Source organism: Armigeres subalbatus, chromosome 2, assembly GCF_024139115.2.
Source record: "Armigeres subalbatus isolate Guangzhou_Male chromosome 2, GZ_Asu_2, whole genome shotgun sequence".
Classification (NCBI taxonomy): Eukaryota; Metazoa; Arthropoda; class Insecta; order Diptera; family Culicidae; genus Armigeres; species Armigeres subalbatus.
In genome coordinates, this window is record NC_085140.1 from 131,830,005 (window position 1) to 131,849,493 (window position 19,489).

The following is a 19,489-nucleotide window of genomic DNA, read 5'->3' on the forward strand; positions in this document are numbered from 1 at the left end:
AATTTTACGTATTTATGCTGTACCGATTTTTGCCTAACGGTACGAGTTAATGATTTAGAAATAAAAGCGTCATTGTTTGAAAATTTCGACAGGGAGGGGAATGTCTATTTCTTATCGTAACGAATGACAAGGAAAATTTCTACATTAATTTGTTTCCTTTTCCAGAAAGCTGAAACGGCTTAACCTCGGTGGCAACGACCTAACATCAGTCCCGCAGAAAGCCCTCTCCAAACTGGATATGTTGCGAAAATTGGAGCTACAAGAGAATCGTCTGAAAACGATCAAGGAGGGCGACTTTGAAGGTAATCTCTAACTGATAGCAATAACCGGAAATCCATTGTCAAAATGCCAATCTTTTATCCCACCGTTTCCAATGGGTTCAATGGCAGGTCTTTCGAATCTGGATGCCCTCATCCTGGCCCACAATCAGCTCACCGAGGTACCGGCACGCGTTTTCAGTCATCTGGGTCTGCTCAACTCGCTGGAACTGGAGGGTAACTCCATCTCCTACATCGATAAGGACGCCTTCGAGGGACTGGAAGGTGGGAAATCGCCATTGTAGATGGTCCATCGCTGATACGGACAATGATTGTACGATTCTTGTTTTTCATTCGCTTACAGAAAATCTCCAGTACCTTCGTCTCGGCGATAACAATCTACATCGCATTCCGAGTGAAGCACTCCGACCGTTGCATCGTTTGCGGCATTTGGATCTGCGCTCCAACAATATTTCCTCTATTAACGAGGATGCTTTTATCGGTTTCGGTGATTCGATTACGTTCCTGAATTTGCAGAAAAACGAGTAAGTTTTCTACGTTTTTTTATGTTTGGATATTGTTCACTGAGTTTACCAACCCGGTCTGATGCTGAAAACTATCTGGCGTGAGTTGGCGCAATTTACTAATGGAGAAACTTATTTTTCGTGGAGTCGCAAAGGATTTACTTGTTAGGACGCTGTGTCGCATTGTGAGATCGAAATGGAAATTTTGCAATGAACAAAAAAATTCAAATCATATTACCACCTGAAGGGATTTCCACCCTTCAATTAATCTCGTTAAATAGCGCACAGTGATCTGAAAAAGATATAAATGAAACATTTGGTTCAAGCGAAAAAATATTGTAGCATATTTATGAATATTCGGAAATTAAGAAAGTTTAAACGTAAGATCAAGGAAATAGTTTACTCGTTTTTTATCACTGCCAGTAGTGTCGACTTGCAGAGGCGATGGGTGGTCCGCGGTGTAACGGTGACTCAGCCATAATTAAAGAGCAAAGTTTCCTTTCACGCTTGGGTATTTCCATTTAATTATTTTTGTGTCTTGCTCTGCTTCTCTCTCGTCTAGCATCAAAGTTCTACCGGCGTTGGTTTTCGAGAATCTTAACTCGCTGGAGACGCTGAGCATCCAAAACAACAAACTAACTCGCATACCGGAAGAAGTGATGGAACCAATCATGGACTCGCTGCGTGTGGTCGATATTATGGGTGAGTGAAATTTCTTTTTGGGCTGTTTTTTTTATTCCAATTGACGTGCTGTTTTGTATAAATACCCGACGATAACGCGGATGAAAGATTGCCTAATCGGTAGTGTTTTGAGGACGAATGACGGGAACATACCGTATTTTACCTTTAGTTACTTCAGGTTTTATGAGTTTTTTATTGCATTCGACGGCTGGATGCAACTTAACAATAATGAAATATTTCAAAACTGTACTGATGTTTTTTTTGACAAGACAATGTGAAGGTAATATGTTTGATACTATTGATGTAAATCCCCGTAAAAATTACGAACGCATCCGATGACATTGATCGACAGTAAAAATAAAATTCAAGTTACTTATGAGTCACTTTCATAGATGTTGTATGGAGGTTGTGAATAATTGGGAACATTCGAGGATAATTTGGTCAAAGTATTGCAAATTTCCCGGCCAGAGTGTTTGTTGCTTGTGAATTTTCGCAGAACATGATGAAGTATTTTCATAAAAAAGTGACCTCTCAGGGGTCATCTTGAGTAGGAATTTTTAAAATACATATTCTGAACAAATCTTAGCCTGATTCTTTGATGGGAAGAAAATGTGTTTGAATTAGGAACCATCCACCAAGTCCGCCACGCTTTTATGGATTAAGGGGTTCCTTTCTCTTAACTCAGCAAATTTGTTAGTTTGAAAATTCAATAAGTTATCAATTTGTTGATTCATTCCACGTCGAGCATCCGAGCGAGACGGTTGTAAGTCCGCGCACGGTCTGCTTCTCTTTTGGTTTTTCCTGAAGTACAGGTAGAGGTTTTTCCGAAAGTGTTTTGAAGCAAGTGCTTGAGTGGAAGTGGTGCTTAGCTGAAGCAGTTGAGTAGCCATTTCGTTGCCTTTGCAAGACAACGCAAAGTTTTGCAGTTTCTTCGGCGTCCATCGCAGGCGCAGGCATCATCGCCCCACGCCGACAGTCATCATCCATCGTGCGTCTCCACCAACACAGACGCTGCCGTCCTGCCACCATCCATCCACCCAGTTGCAGTGTTGTCTGCGGCAAGAACACCAACAACAGCGTGGTTCGCTTCGACCGCACCACCGCCCCGGCGATTGTCCATCCAGTCAGTGTGTGCTGCCAGAACCGTTAGCCGGCGACACAGCAGTGTGAACGCAAGTATTTACTTGAGCTCCCTCTCGTTGTTCCCCTCTCTTCTCCATCTTATTGGAATAGTTTTTTTCCTTGTGATAATTGTTTAGTTTTAAAATAGATTGTGCCTCGCTGCAGCGGCGCATTTCGTGTCCGCAATGCGCGAAGGCGAAGTTGGCGGGGGTACTTCGTATTCCATGTCAGATGTTTCGTTGCATTCGGATGTTCCAAACCAAAACGAAATGGACACCAGCAACGCTAAAATTTCCTCTACGAGCCCCCGTCCCAAGGTCTACCCTCACGACTCTAGTGGGCCGTATGTTGTTTTCTTTCGACCCAAAGGCAAACGTTTGAATATCAGCCAGATTAGCAAAGATCTGGAAAAGCGATTTTCGTCTGTCACGACCATTGACATGGTTGGGTCCAGTAAACTCCGTGTCACGGTCAGTGATCGCAAACAGGCCAACGAGATTGTCACCTGTGAGCTTTTCACTCTCGAATATAGGGTGTATTTACCGTCAGCAGTGTGTGAGATCGCGGGGGTGGTGACGGAGGAAAGTATGACATGCGACGATTTGAAACAAGGTTTCGGTCGTCTCAAGAACGCTTCTTTGCCTCCTGTTGCGGTACTGGATAGCAAGCAAATGGATTCGGTTGCGCAGGAGAGAGAGAAGCGGGTATTTTCCGGGTCCGCACTGCCTGACTACATAGTGATTGGCAAACTTCGTCTACCTGTTCGGGTGTATGTACCGAAGGTGATGAACTGTGTTAATTGCAAGCAGCTGGGCCACACCGCTCAGTACTGCTGCAATAAACCTCGCTGTGCATCGTGCGGAGAGAAGCATGTGGATGGCGCGTGCAAGACGGCACCGAAATGTGTCTATTGTAACGAAAGCCCTCCACATGCTCTTGAAGCTTGCCCAACGTACATACAGCAGCGAATCCACCAGAAGCGGTCTCTTCAGCAACGTTCTCGGCGAAGTTACGCCGAAATGTTGAGGAAGGCCGCTCCTCCACTCGTTTCTGACACCATCTACTCGTCTCTTCCTTTGGACGATCAAGGTAGCTCTGACTCCGAGGTTGGAAATGGGGTTCCCTTTGTTTTCAATGGCTCAACGAGGAAGAGAATAAAACAGAGCCAGCGACCCTCGAAAAAGCCTAGAAAACAGCCTCAAAGTGAGCCCCAATCCAACATGGTCAAATTCAAAGCGGGAGGAAATATTCAAAAACGATCAACTTTTGTGGTTTCACATCGGGATGATCGAGAGTTTCCACCGCTTCCGGGAACATCTAAAATCCCAGATACCCCATTTTTGCGATTTCTCAGCCAGAAAGAGAGCATACAGAGCGAGCAGAAGAACTCCTGAGCGCTCCAATGTTCACACTTTCTGGCATCGTGGAGCTCATCCTCAACTTCTTTGATGCTTCCGACCCCGTGAAGAACATGGTCAAAACTGTTCTTCCTATTCTGACTCCTCTCCTGAAGCAGCTGGCTTCGAAAATGCCCCTCCTCGAGTCATTTGTATCCTTCGATGGCTAACTTAGTCAATAAGGGTAACATGATTTCGATTCTACAGTGGAACTGTCGAAGTATTCTTCAAAAATTAGATATTTTAAATTTTTAGTTAACAAATTACAATGCGATGCTTTTGCTTTATGTGAAACATGGCTAACACCAAATGTAGACCTTCATTTTCCTGATTTCAACATAATCCGCCGCGATCGGGCAAATCGATATGGAGGAGTGCTTTTAGGGATCAAAACAGCACTCCTTCTATAGAGTCGATCTTGTGCCGATGTCTGGGACCGAAGCTGTCGCATGTCAGGTGACTATTCGAGGAAAAGACCTCAGTATCGCCTCGATATATCTTCCTCCAAACACCGCGATATCTCGAAGAGATCTCTCGCACATCTGCTCGGTTATGCCCGAGCCACGGTTGCTCCTGGGAGATTTTAACTCCCACGGAACAGGCTGGGGAACTGTACGACGACAACCGTTCATCAATGATATACGACCTCTGCGACGACTTCAATATGTCAATTTTGAATACAGGAGAAGTTACGAGTGGCTCCTCCAGCAAGATATAGCCGTCTAGATCTTTCCATTTGTTCGAGCTCATTATCGTTGGACTGTACTTGGAAGGTGGTCCAAGATCCCCATGGTAGTGATCATTTGCCGATCGAAGTTTCGATTTCCAATGGACATAAGCAATCTGTTTCCATCGATCTTTCATATGATTTAACGAAGCACATCGATTGGGGCAAATATGCGGACGCCATCAGCGATGGCATACAGTCGATAGAAGCACTTCCCCCGCGGGAAGAGTACAAGTTTCTATCGCAGTTGATTCTTGAAAGCGCTCTTCAGGCACAACGTCGGCCGGTGCCAGGAGCTTCGGTTCGTAGGAAACCCTACAGTCCGTGGTGGGACATCGAGTGTACGCAACTTTATCGCGAGAAATCCGCCGCGTTCAAAGAATTTCGGAAACACGGGGCGATCGTTCTTCATAAACGATACACCGCGCTCGAAATCCAGTTCAAGAAACTGGTCAAAGTGAAGAAGCGCGGATATTGGCGCACTTTTGTTGAAGGTTTATCGCGCGAGACTTCAATGAAAACTCTGTGGACCGTCGGGAGAAGAATGCGCAACGCGTCGTCCGTAAACGAAGATCGTGAAAGCTCGTCGCGGTGGATACTTGACTTCGCAAAGAAAGTTTGTCCGGATTCGGTACCGGTGAGGCAAGAGCTACGTGATGCTTTTGCAGACAGGGATGATATGGATCGTCCCTTTTCGATGATTGAATTCTCACTTGCTCTCCTTTCATGTAACAATTCCGCTCCAGGGATGGATAGAATCAGGTTCAATTTGCTCAAAAACCTCCCAGACGTCGCGAAGAGGCGCTTATTGAACTTGTTCAATCAGTTACTGGAGTGCAACATTGTTCCGGATGATTGGAGGGAAGTGAGGTGATAGCCATCCAGAAGCCCGGAAAACCCGCGTCGGATTGTAACTCGTATCGCCCCATCGCGATGCTGTCATGTCTTCGGAACCTGCTGTAGAAGGTGATACTCTTCAGCTAGACAAATGGGTTGCATTGAATGGTTTGTTATCAGATACATAATTTGGTTTTCGGAGCGGCACAGGGACGAACGACTGTCTTGCGTTGCTTTCTTCAGAAATTCAGCTTACTTTCGCTAAAAAAGAGCAAATGGGCTCAGTGTTTTTGGGCTTTTGATTCAGTTTGCGTCGATGTCTTATCTGACAAACTCCACGAGTGTGGACTTTCACCAATTTTGAACAACTATTTGTACAATTTGTTGTCAGAGAAGCGTATGAGTTTTTCTCATGGTGACTCGGCAACTTCACGAATTAGCTACATGGGTCTCCCCAGGGCTCATGTTTGAGCCCCTTCTTTACAATTTTACGTCAGAGACATTGATGAATGTCTCATGCCAAATTGCTCGTTGAGACAGCTTGCAGATGATTGTGTTGTATCCGTTTCGGGGCCAACATCGGTTGATCTGCAAGGACCATTGCAAGATACTTTGGACAATTTGTCTACTTGGGCTACGAAGCTGGGTATCGAATTCTCTCGGAGAAAACTGAGATGGTTGTCTTTTCAAAAAACATAAGCCGGCAAAGTTCCCGCTCCAACTGATGGGTAAGACAATCACTCGTAGCATGTCTTCTAAATACCTCGGGTCGGGTTCTCTCCAAATGCACCCTCGGCAAGCACATTGTGTATCTGACACAAAAAGGCCAGAAACGGATCAACTTCATGCGATCAATAACCGGAACATGGTGGGGAGCGCATCCCGAAGATCTTATGACGTTGTATAGAACAACCATTTTGTCGGTCCTCGAATACGGTAGTTTCTGCTTCCAGTCCGCGGCTAAAACACACATGCTGAAGCTTCAAAGGATTCAGTACCGCTGTCTCCGTATCGCGTTAGGATGTATGAATTCGACACATACAATGAGCTTGGAAGTACTTGCGGGAGTACTGCCACTAACAGATCGTTTCGCGGAATTATCGCTCCGGTTCCTCATCCGCTGTGAGGTTCTCAATCCATTGGTCATTGATAACTTCGAGAAGCTGCTCGAACAAAGCCCTCAATCTCGATTCATGAGTATTTACCACTGGTACATAACGCTGGAGGTAAGCCCTTCTTCGGTAGATACCAATCGTGCTAACTTCTTAGACTCTTACAGTTCCTCTGTTACTTTTGATCTGTCCATGAAGCAGGAGGTTCATGGAATACCAGACTTTCTGTGTGCGGAGGTCATACCTCCATTATTTGCAAGCAAATACGGGCACGCCAGTGAGGAGAAGCTTTTTACAGACGGGTCAAAATTGATGACTCCACTGGTTTCGGTGTTTTCAACGTTTTTCATAGCGCCTACTTTAAGCTCAAAGAGCCTTGTTCCGTGTATACTGCTGAGCTAGCAGCTATACACTATTCACTCGAGCAAATCGCATCCCTACCTCCTGACCACTTTTCATCTTCACCGACAGTCTAAGTTCCTTGGAGGCTGTTCGGTCAATGAAACTCAGTTAAGCACTCAGCGTATCTACTGAATGGGATACGGAAAGCTTTGAGTGCCTTATCACAACGGTCTTACACAATCACCATGGCTTGGGTCCCTTCTCATTGCTCGATCCCGGGAAATGAGAAAGCGGACTCTTTGGCTAAGGTGGGCGCTATGGAAGGTGATATTTACGATCGGAAAATCACCTTCGATGAGACTTTCACAGTAGTTCTTCAGGAAACATGGAACAGCTGGCAACATAAATGGACAAATGGCGTGTTGGGTAGATGGCTGTATTCAATTCGCCCGCAGGTGTCAGAAGCGTCCATGGTTCAATAAATTGAATATGGGACGAGACTTCATTCGAACCATGTGTCGTCTAATGTCCAATCACTACACTCTAAATGCACATCTTTTCAGAGTGGGGCTCTCGGAAGGAAATCTCTGTGTTTGCGGCGAGGATTATCAGGACATCGATCATGTCGTGTGGGCGTGCGAGGAGCATCGTGGCCCCAGATCTGCGCTAACTGAACATCTCCGGGTCCGAGGAAAACAACCAAAGCCTATTAGGGAAGTGTTGTCGGGCCTTGATCTAGAGTACATGTCCCTGGTCCACCAATTTTTGAAAGTTGCTGATGTAAAACTGTAATCATTGTCTGCCCATTCCCTTGTCTGTCGTACCCCATATCGATTGTCTTCCTCTTGTTGTACATTTCCATGTCTGTCGTTAATCCCTTCCGTATGTCCTCCTCTTGTCGTTGTCTCCCAAAAAAAGTTTGTTTGTCCCGTTACAGATGTAAAAATGCGAGGAATGTCAACTTTGTGAACATCAGAATCGTAATTACTTAAGCACCCTTAAATCCTTTCCTTTCCTACTGTATTATTGTATTCCCTAACCTCGACTAAACCGCGAGTCTTTCGGTTCCCCAAATCTAACACTATGTATAAGAATCAAGAAATGTATTGTTAAACTTGATTTCGGCTCCGTAACGCTTCACGGCAAATGAGCCTTCCAAATAAACGAAAGATTAAAAAAAAAAAAAATCAATTTGTTGATTCGTGAATACAGAATTGAGTAGTGAGAAAATTTAGAATTTAAAAAAAAAATACCCAGTGAAGAACTAACGAATAAGAAAATCGAAAAATTATAAAATTGGGGGAATAGGGAATTAAGGCATTGATGAATTATCTTTTTCAAAGAATTTAAGAAATTAAAGAAATAAGGAATTAACAAGTTTAGGAATAAAGGAATCAAGGAATTAAGAAATTAGGGATTTAAGGAATTGAGGAATTGAGGAATTAAGAAATTAAAGAACTAAGGAATTGAAGAATTAAGGAATTAGGGATTTAACGAATTATGGAATTGAAGAATTGAGGAATTGAGGAATTAAAGAACTAAGGAATTAAGTAATTAAGGAATTAATTAATAAAGGAATTCAGGAATTAAGGAATCAATGAATTAAGGAATTGAGGAATTAAGGAATTAAGGAATTAAGGAATTAAGGAATTAAGGAATTAAGGAATTAAGGAATTAAGGAATTAAGGAATTAAGGAATTAAGGAATTAAGGAATTAAGGAATTAAGGAATTAAGGAATTAAGGAATTAAGGAATTAAGGAATTAAGGAATTGGGTTATTGAGGAATAAAGGAGTTAATGAATTATGGAATTGAGGAATAAGGAAATAAGGAATTAAGGAAAAAAGGAATTCAGGAACTAAGGAACCAGGGAATTAAGGAATTACAAGAAGTTGGGTCCCAAAACGTTGAGGAACTAAAACTCTTCGTCTCACCATCACCTGGAAAGCCTCGCTTTCTATCCTTCTACCTCCTAGAATTCCTCCGGAAGTTCCTCCGGAAGTTCCTCCGGAAGTTCCTCCGGAAGTTCCTCCGGAAGTTCCTCCGGAAGTTCCTCCGGGAATTTCTCCGGAAGTTCCTCCGGGAATTCCTCCGGAAGTTCCTCCGGGAATTCCTCCGGGAATTCCTCCAGGAAGTCCTCCAGAAGTTCCTCCTTCAGGAATTCCTCCGGAAGTTCCTCCAGGAATTCCTCCGAAGTTCCTCCGGGAATTCCTCCGGAAGTTCCTCCGGAATTCCTCCGGAAGTTCCTCCGGAATTCCTCCGGAAGTTCCTCCGGAATTCCTCGGAAGTTCCTCCGGGATTTCCTCTGGAAGTTCCTCCGTGAATTCTTCCGTAAGCTCCTCCGGCAATTCCTTCGGAAGTTCCTCCAGGAATTCCTCTGGAAGTTCCTCCGGGAATTCCTTCGGAAGTTCCTCCGGGAATTCCTTCGGAAGTTCCTTCAGGAATTCCTCCGGAAGTTCCTCCGGAATTCCTCCGTAAATTCCTCCGGGAATTTCTCCGGAAGTTCCTCAGGAATTCCTCCGGAAGTTCCTCCGGGAATTCCTCCGGAAGTTCCTCCGGGAATTCCTCCGGAAGTTCCTCCGGAATTCCTCCGGAAGTTCCTCCGGGAATTCCTCCGGAAGTTCCTTCAGGAATTCCTCCGGAAGTTCCTCCGGGAATTCCTCCGGAAGTTCCTCCGGGAATTCCTCCGGAAGTTCCTCCGGGAATTCCTCCGGAAGTTCCTCCGGGAATTCCTCCGGAGGTTCCTCCGGAGGTTCCTCCGGAGGTTCCTCCGGAGGTTCCTCCGGAGGTTCCTCCGGGAATTCCTCCGGAAGTTCCTCCAGGAATTCCTCCGGAAGTTCCTCCAGGGAATTCCTCCGGAAGTTCCTCCGGGAATTCCTCCGGAAGTTCCTCCGGGAATTCCTCCGGAAGTTCCTCCGGGAATTCCTCCGGAAGTTCCTCCGGGAATTCCTCCGAAAGTTCCTCCGAATTCCTCCGGAAGTTCCTCCGGAATTCCTCCGGAAGTTCCTCCAGGGAATTCCTCCGGAAGTTCCTCCAGAATTCCTCCGGAAGTTCCTCAGGAATTCCTCCGGAAGTTCCTCCGGGAATTCCTCGGAAGTTCCTCCAGGAATTCCTCCGGAAGTTCCTCCGGAATTCCTCCGGAAGTTCCTCGGGAATTCCTCCGGAAGTTCCTTCGGGAATTCCTCCGGAAGTTCTTCCGGGAATTCCTCGGAAGTTCCTCCGGAATTCCTTCGGAAGTTCCTCCAGGAATTCCTTCTAAAGTTCCTCCTAGAATTCCTAAGGAAGTTCCTCCGGGAATTCCTCCGGAAGTTCCTCCGGAATTTCCTCCGGGAATTCCTCCGGAAATTCCTCCAGGAATTCCTCCGGAAGTTCCTCCAGGAATTCCTCCGGAAGTTCCTCCGGGAATTCCTCCGGAAGTTCCTCCGGGAATTCCTCCGGAAGTTCCTCCGGGAATTCCTCCGGAAGTTCCTCCGGGAATTCCTCCGGAAGTTCCTCCGGGAATTCCTCCGGAAGTTCCTCCAGGAATTCCTCCGGAAGTTCCTCCGGGAATTCCTCCGGAAGTTCCTCCGAATTCCTCCGGAAGTTCCTCCGGGAATTCCTCCGGAAGTTCCTCCGGAATTCCTCCGGAAGTTCCTCCGGGAATTCCTCCGGAAGTTCCTCCGAATTCCTCCGGAAGTTCCTCCGGAATTCCTCCGGAAGTTCCTCCGGGAATTCCTCCGGAAGTTCCTCCGGAATTCCTCCGGAAGTTCCTCCGGGAATTCCTCCGGAAGTTCCTCCGAATTCCTCCGGAAGTTCCTCCGGGAATTCCTCCGGAAGTTCCTCCGGGAATTCCTCCGGAAGTTCCTCCGGAATTCCTCCGGAAGTTCCTCCAGGAATTCCTCCGGAAGTTCCTCCGGGAATTCCTCCGGAAGTTCCTCCGAATTCCTCCGGAAGTTCCTCAGGAATTCCTCGGAAGTTCCTCCGGAATTCCTCCGGAAGTTCCTCTGGGTATTCCTCCGGAAGTTCCTCCGGGGGGAATTCCTCCGGAAGTTCCTCCGGGAATTCCTCCGGAAGTTCCTCCGGGAATTCCTCCGGAAGTTCCTCCGGGAATTCCTCCGGAAGTTCCTCCGGGAATTCCTCCGGAAGTTCCTCCGGGAATTCCTCCGGAAGTTCCTCCGGGAATTCCTCCGGAAGTTCCTCCGGGAATTCCTCCGGAAGTTCCTCCGGGAATTCCTCCAGGAATTCCTCCGGAAGTTCCTCCGGGAATTCCTCCGGAAGTTCCTCCGGGAATTCCTCCGGAAGTTCCTCCGGGAATTCTTCCGGAAGTTCCTCCGGGAATTCCTCCGGAAGTTCCTCCGGGAATTCCTCCGGAAGTTCCTCCGGGAATTCCTCCGGAAGTTCCTCCGGGAATTCCTCCGGAAGTTCCTCCGGGAATTCCTCCGGAAGTTCCTCCGGGAATTCCTCCGGAAGTTCCTCCGGGAATTCCTCCGGAAGCTCCTCCGGGAATTATTTGTCTTATTTGTGTTATTGGTCTTATTTGTCTTATTTGTCTTATTTGTGTTATTTGTCTTATTTGTCTTATTTGTCTTATTTGTCTTATTTGTCTTATTTGTCTTATTTGTCTTATTTGTCTTATTTGTCTTATTTGTCTTATTTGTCTTATTTGTCTTATTTGTCTTATTTGTCTTATTTGTCTTATTTGTCTTATTTGTCTTATTTGTCTTATTTGTCTTATTTGTCTTATTTGTCTTATTTGTCTTATTTGTCTTATTTGTCTTACTTGTCTTATTTTTCTTATTTGTCTTATTTGTCTTATTTGTCTTATTTGTCTTATTTGTCTTATTGGTTTTAATTGTCTTATTTGTCTTATTTGTCTTATTTGTCTTATTTGTCTTATTTGTCTTATTTGTCTTATTTGTCTTATTTGTCTTATTTGTCTTATTTGTCTTATTTGTCTTGTTGTCTTATTTGTCTTATTTGTCTTATTTGTCTTATTTGTCTTATTTGTCTTATTTGTCTTATTTGTCTTATTTGTCTTATTTGTCTTATTTGTCTTATTTGTCTTATTTGTCTTATTTGTCTTATTTGTCTTATTTGTCTTATTTGTCTTATTTGTCTTGTTGTCTTATTTGTCTAATTTGTCTTATTTGTCTTATTTGTCTTATTTGTCTTATTTGTCTTACTTGTATTGTTGTCTTATTTGTCTTATTTGTCTTATTTGTCTTATTTGTCTTATTTGTCTGATTTGTCTTATTTGTCTTATTTGTCTTTGTTGTCTTATTTGTCTTATTTGTCTTATTTGTCTTATTTGTTTTATTTGTCTTATTTGTCTTATTTGTCTTATTTGTCTTATTTGTCTTATTTGTCTTATTTGTCTTATTTGTCTTATTTGTCTTATTTGTCTTATTTGTCTTATTTGTCTTATTTGTCTTATTTGTCTTATTTGTCTTATTTGTCTTATTTGTCTTATTTGTCTTATTTGTCTTATTTGTCTTATTTGTCTTATTTGTCTTATTTGTCTTATTTGTCTTATTTGTCTTATTTGTCTTATTTGTCTTATTTGTCTTATTTGTCTTATTTGTCTTATTTGTCTTATTTGTCTTACTTGTCTTATTTGTCTTATTTGTCTTATTTGTCTTATTTGTCTTATTTGTCTTATTTGTCTTATTTGTCTTATGTGTCTTATTTGTCTTATTTGTCTTATTTGTCTTATTTGTCTTATTTGTCTTATTTGTCCTATTTGTCTTATGTGTCTTATTTGTCTTATTTGTCTTATTTGTCTTATTTGTCTTATTTGTCTTATTTGTCTTATTTGTCTTATTTGTCTTATTTGTCTTATTTGTCTTATTTGTCTTATTTGTCTTATTTGTCTTATTTGTCTTATTTGTCTTATTTGTCTTACTTGTCTTACTTGTCTTATTTGTCTTATTTGTCTTATTTGTCTTATTTGTCTTATTTGTCTTATTGGTTTTAATTGTCTTATTTGTCTTATTTGTCTTATTTGTCTTATTTGTCTTATTTGTCTTATTTGTCTTATTTGTCTTATTTGTCTTATTTGTCTTATTTGTCTTATTTGTCTTATTTGTCTTATTTGTCTTATTTGTCTTATTTGTCTTATTTGTGTTATTTGTCTTATTTGTCTTATTTGTCTTATTTGTCTTATTTGTTTTATTTGTCTTATTTGTCTTATTTGTCTTATTTGTCTTATTTGTCTTATTTGTCTTATTTGTCTTATTTGTCTTATTTGTCTTGTTTTTTTGTCTTATTTGTCTTATTTGTCTTATTTGTCTTATTTGTCTTATTTGTCTTATTTGTCTTATTTGTCTTATTTGTCTTATTTGTCTTATTTGTCTTATTTGTCTTACTTGTCTTATTTGTCTTATTTGTCTTATTTGTCTTATTTGTCTTATTTGTCGTTTGTGTCTTATTTGTTTTATTTTTCTTATTTGTCTTATTTGTCTTATTTGTCTTATTTGTCTTATTTGTCTTATTTGTCTTATGTGTCTTATTTGTCTTATTTGTCTTATTTGTCTTATTTGTCTTACTCCTCTTATTTGTTTTATTTGTCTTTTTTTTCTTATTTGTCTTATTTATACCAGCACCACGATTATCTAATCCTTTGCAAAGCTTATGTGAAATCCTTGTTCAGAAATTCTCTCACGATATTTTCTAATGTTGTTCTAAAAACGGCTAATGTTTTCATTTTCCAAAACCAGCTGGAGTTTGTTTATTTTGATCTCCTCATTTCGTGATTGGTCGGCGCAGCTGCTGTTCTCTCGCCGAACCATTGCATGAGTGAAAAATTTCTTCCCCATTGTTCCCAATTCCTTTCGTTCTCCGTTTACGGCAAATTCTAAAGCAATTGTAGACTGCATAATGATGAAATAATGTTGGCGATACTGACAGCGTCACTCTGGCGGGCAGACTTGTGCAATTTTCTCTCTCAGAGAGTGCCACCACGTGCTTTATAACTGAAAACCCTTCGCTCAGACCTTAATTCAGTATTTACATAGCTACCCAACAAACATTGATGCAGATAAAGTGCTAATTAAACCAAAAAAAGTCTTCTTCAGCTAAAAAGCTAGCCCCTTCTTCCCCTTTTAGTCTTTACGCCAGCATAGATATCTTAATCATAAAGGCATACGAGCATATGGAGAAGCATGGTACATTGATCCATCCACTTTTTGTGTCTAAAGCTAAACTGTTTGTGCAATTGAATGTTTATAATATTCTGCATACCAGTGAGCAAAATTTGCGCCATATTACGATCGAAAACAACTCGGCCTAAGGTTAAGACCTACTTGAAGTTTCACAGGGGCAATGACAGATTGATTGATAACGAACTCAAAAAACAATTGTAATGTATTTCTATAATTCGGACAACTTTCAATAATCCTATTTTGGATGCTCCCAGCGAGGATAATTGGATAGATTTTTCGATTGTGCATCCGCAATAGCGCTCTCTAGCCGAGATGTTGCGGAACATTTTGCGAAACGTGAAAAGGTATACCCCAAGAGCCCACGGAAACGTGACTTCATTTCATTTCGAGGGGCACGCCAAACTGTGTGCGCTTCCCTTGATTGCTTTCTCTATCTCGTTTAGTACAGCGCGGCAGTGCAGTGGGGCTCTGACTGATGATGATACGGTGACGACGAGTGGGCGCGATTCACGATGGCGAAGATGGGCACATTTCGCATCAAATTATGGACTATGAGTCGGCGAACTCGTTACGATGATTATTAGTATTGATCTTGATTTCGTTTGGTATGCAGCACTGCGACAATATTGAACCATCCGCATAGCTTCACTGCCGTTGATTTCGAGGAGGATTGCTTGTTACTGGCGAAAGATAGTTTTGCACGGAAACGATACAAAATGTAAGTTTACTCCATGTTGAAACGAATGCGGTGCTGTGGGGCGGTAACGGTTTGCTCAAAATGTCACGTAATCAAAACTTTTTCGTTGCTTGATTGAGACGAATGCGTTCTTGGGACGAGCTTGAAAACACAATGGAGAATCAAAAAAATGCAGGATTTCAATTGGTCGACCTTGCCAAAGGAAGTGAAAAGTTTATGAGCACTTCATTTTGAGTTGATTGTTTGCAGTAATAAAGTTTTGAAAAATGATGTTTTTGCCCTTTGGAATTGAATTTGTTTATTATGACTTCATTGTCATACCTTCCCCGTTAGGAATTGGCACCCTTCCCGTGCAGCACACATGTTGTATACGTGATTTTGTTAGTTATTTATAACCAAATTCAGTCATACATAAGTTACTGTAAACAAATCGATTTTAATTATGCAGCTACCCTAGCAGAGCACAATTCAGACCAGATGTTTTTTGAGTGTAAGATAGGCAAAAAGTCAAGTAATCCGTAGGGAACTGCAGGGACAAATCTATTTCTCGTTCGTCTTTATAATACCTTTCGTAGTTATAATACCTTGGGTATGTTCCAGCCCAGCAACGGACTTTCTTCTTGATTGTATTATATCTGACCGATGAATGTTATCGAGAGCTCCGGATATAACAATCAAGGAAATCCAATTCCACTATGCAAGGAAAATTTACTTTAGTTCACAGATGAAAACTAATAGTTATTATATATAGAAAATTGAAGTCGGAACCAGCGTTATGCACGTTAATTACTATTTCCTTTTCTTTTCTTTTTTCATCCACCCCCAGACAATCCGCTGATCTGTTCGTGCGAGCTGTCCTGGTTTCCGAACCTGCTGAGAGACTTAAAGAACCGCGACGACGAGATGACCCAGAAGAAGCGCCCCATGTGCACGATGGCCAACGAGCACCGGGAGTACTACGTGCAGAATATGCCCCTGGAGCGGATGAACTGTGTCGGCAAAAAGTACCAAACGTCATCGCTGAGCGGTAGCGGGGCTACCGGGCTGGTGGTAGCCCCGGTGGCAACCACCTTCGTTGTAGGACTGGTGAGGGTGGCCTGCCGAGATTATCGCCACTACTAGATAGCGGTAGCACAGTGCCGGGCGCCACCTACCGCATAGAAGCAGAGAAGGTAAGTGGCAACCGGTGATTCAACTGACGGATGGGACGGTGCCGGGATGAAATACGAGAAGAAAATACTACCGTGCGGGCACAGCGAAGCGGAAAATACAAATGTTGCTTTATTTTTCCGAGTGAGCTTTTGTTCGTTATTTTGTGTTGGCGCTTTCGTTTCTGGGAGTTTGGAGACTGCAGTGTGGAAGAATGAGAGTGTGGGGGTCCCCTCGGGGAAGCAAGTGGTTCCAGGAAAGTTGCCGATATTGTTCAGGTGAACCAGCTGACCCCCGCATCAGGAGTGCAAGAGCGCAGCGTTAAGCATAAATACTAGAATTAAATCAAACAGGAGGATATAGCATTATGAAAGTTTTAAACATAAGCAAAAAAATAAATCAGGAACAAGTCTCACGTGCGACTGAGAAATCCGGATGATGAGGTAGCCGAGCTACCGCAGCGAAGGCTAGACATATAAATCAACACTACCCAAGAGGCAAGATGAAGCATCACATTACCGAAAAGTCTTTCAATGGAGTAATATGCGCTGAAAAAAATGTGTTTTTCAGTTTTCTCGCGCGTTTGGATTTCGTTTCGAGGTGAATGGGACGGGAGAGTGGGGGTCAATTTATGGGTGACGGTGTTTGGGGAGAGAAATTAGACTGTCGTCTGGCGCGTAATGAATTTTTATGGTATTAAAAGGGAGCGAGAGTACATTTTCAAAGAAGAAGCATTAATATTGCTTGTTTTCTATTAATGGTGGAAGTTGCTTCAGAGAAGGCTGTATTTTTTGTTGACATTTAACACATGTTGATATAATCATGAGAGATATTGTTTGCAAAACAGTAAATTAGTTTGTTGGGCATTGGAGCAAAAAACTTGGGCTGGCTCAGTAATTTCTACTCAGGTCCCATTAAAGTCGCTGTGGACATTGCTTATTTTACTAACCAGTACACTTAGTAAATTGCTATTATTTTTTTATGATCCCCTTAGGCTAGGCTTTTTTTTTCGAGAGATAAATATTTGAACATTTTCTCAGATTTTCTGATGGCATTTACAGTATGATGAAAATTCGTGTTTTCTCTACATCTCTCTCCAGGTTTTAAATCTCGTATATATTTTTTGCTGTTCAAGGGTTTCCGTGATATTTTGGAACAAGAGCATGATGCCTGGGCGGTAATTCGGCAGAAATGATACACCCTCGGTTGGGATTTTCACTCTCGATATGATGGGCTTTGTGACATTTAACATGTTTCATTTATGTGCGTCATCAGACGCAAAAAAATCTGATTCTAGATTAGCGTTTTTACTCCATCCATCCGGTATTGATGGCCCTTTCTATATCGTTTCTGTTTCTGTTATAATAATGTTGGAATACGTATTTCCTGCTATGGGTTCCATTTCCCTTCAATTCAAACAAATCGACAAATTGAAATAAATCTAGAAAACTGGGCAAAAAAGATATGGCAATTTTTCAAACTAAATGAAAAAAAAGAAGTAAATTTAAAATTTGGGTAAATAAAACAAACTGTGAAACATGGTAAATTGGGAAAATTGACTTCCATTTTGGAGTTACCGAAATCCGGAAATCGCTGGTTACTTGTGACAAACATACAAAATTCAAACTTCTGACGAAAACAGAACCTAAGTTTTGTAAAAGTAATCACAAATGTTGTATCTTATTTCGACCTGCAGAGAAAGATAAACCGGAATCCTTAAATTGTTTGCAACCATTTTTGCACAACGGTGCTCGGAAGGTGGTAGCAGCTTTCGATTCCGTCGTGGAAGCCTCCAAAGAGCAAATCTGATGAATGCCTTCTGTACACGCTCGATGCGGTCAATTTGCACGCTGTGATACGGATGCCAAACGGATGCGTTCCGTGTAAAAAAAGTTTTCAGTTCAAAATTTGAAAATCCGTATACCAAAGGTTTAATGATTTCTCGCCAAATCATGCAAAATGGAGCAACTTTGCAAAAAAACAATTTTTACCCGGTCGTGTACAAAAAATAATCCATGTAAAACAGAATCGGGTATACTACGAACCAAAGCAACGTACAGCCAGCGTCTTGAAGCAGTTAACCGTTCAGCACGCTCTTACAGGTTCGCTTGTGCTGTGTACCGCAGGCGATGTTTTTTTGATAGTGTTGTACAAAATACAACAGCGCGCGTACTCGAGTGTTAATATTTTTGAAGTCTCAAGTGATGCGTTTGACCATACCCCGTGTGTGGAATAAGCTTCAACAGTCACCGATGAAATATACTCAGAGAAGCTTATTTTGGTGTTCGAAATAACGTCCCAGGTCTTTGACTAAAGAGACACACGTACCAGAACACGGGATTGCACCAAATAGTCGAAAGTAACTGAAGAACGAAGACGAATGAAGGTTATGATGTTGCACTGCTGTATATTAACTTCCATTCCATTTCTATCGCCCCAGTCCAAAATTGTTTTCACGTCCGCTTGCAATCCACCAGTTATGATATGACGCGAAAGATTTTCAAGTCATCAGCATTCACTATTTTAGACGACTTAAACTACCGCTAACCGCAAGTCGAGCACATCTGTATATGGAGGCCCATATACAGATGTGCTCGACTTGCGGTTAGCGGCAGTAAAGCTGTTGCATAAACGTCTTTGAGCATTTTTCTTTTCACGAAGCCGCATTGGTCAACGTCGATGATGTGCTGCACTGCTAGTTAAAAGTGATCCAACACCTTGCTTTGAACCTCTTTCGGAAGCCAGCTTATAATCAAAACCTTTCGGTAGTTTTGAACATCATGAACGTTTTCAGTTTTATGAACTGGCGTAGGGTTTCTTACCCCATTCCCGGCCTAACATGCATACGACTGCATTATTTAATTGATATTTATGACAGAAAGCAACTTTTCCTGAATTTCGTGGGCCGTGAAATACTGCAAAGGTGTTCACTTCTACTTAAAAATAGCTTTTCTTGGTAAACATCGTTTGAAAAAGATTTCATTTAATTTAAGTTAACGATGTGCAGCACTCATTTCAGTCATAGCGATTGCATATCCGGCCACATGACATGATGCCAGATGGTATTATTTATAATAATTTTTATTTGGTTGAAAAGATATATTCACTCATCCAAATTACTTCCAAACGCTTAAAAACCATATTTTTTTTCTCTTTTTGAAATTATAAATAACATGATAGCGTCAACTAATTAGATAGTTTTCCTATGAACGATGAAGGATTTTTTTCATACTAAAAAAGACTCCTGGCCTTCTGGCAGCACGGTGCGGCTAGAAGTTCTTAGGCCGAGGAAATTTTTCTCAAGGTGGAAGATGGATTACGTTAAGGACAAGCATCCCGAAATCCAAATTTAAAGCTACTCACGTTTTCAAGGGCACACCAATCAATTTGGATGCAACACATAACTGTCATTTTTATTATTAAATTTTCAGCTTTTCTGCGTCGCAGCATGCGTGGAATAATGAAAATGATAGTTAGTGCGTTGCTTCCGTATTGAGTGGTGGCTC

At 42.1% G+C, this 19,489-nt stretch overlaps 1 protein-coding gene across 3 annotated transcripts in view; it reads left to right on the forward strand.

Annotated features, from left to right (window-relative positions):
• Nucleotides 1-18,474, forward strand: part of LOC134215124 (slit homolog 2 protein) — a 136,922-nt gene extending 118,448 nt beyond the window's left edge. For all 3 annotated transcript variants that reach the window (XM_062694373.1, XM_062694374.1, XM_062694376.1), the window contains 5 exons: nt 166-302; nt 390-542; nt 622-802; nt 1,344-1,483; nt 15,661-18,474. In XM_062694373.1, the coding sequence (XP_062550357.1) occupies nt 166-302; nt 390-542; nt 622-802; nt 1,344-1,483; nt 15,661-15,956 (907 nt within the window). In that variant the 3' untranslated portion in view covers nt 15,957-18,474. The remainder of the gene's footprint in view (nt 1-165; nt 303-389; nt 543-621; nt 803-1,343; nt 1,484-15,660) is intronic.
• Nucleotides 18,475-19,489: the final 1,015 nt, after the last annotated feature.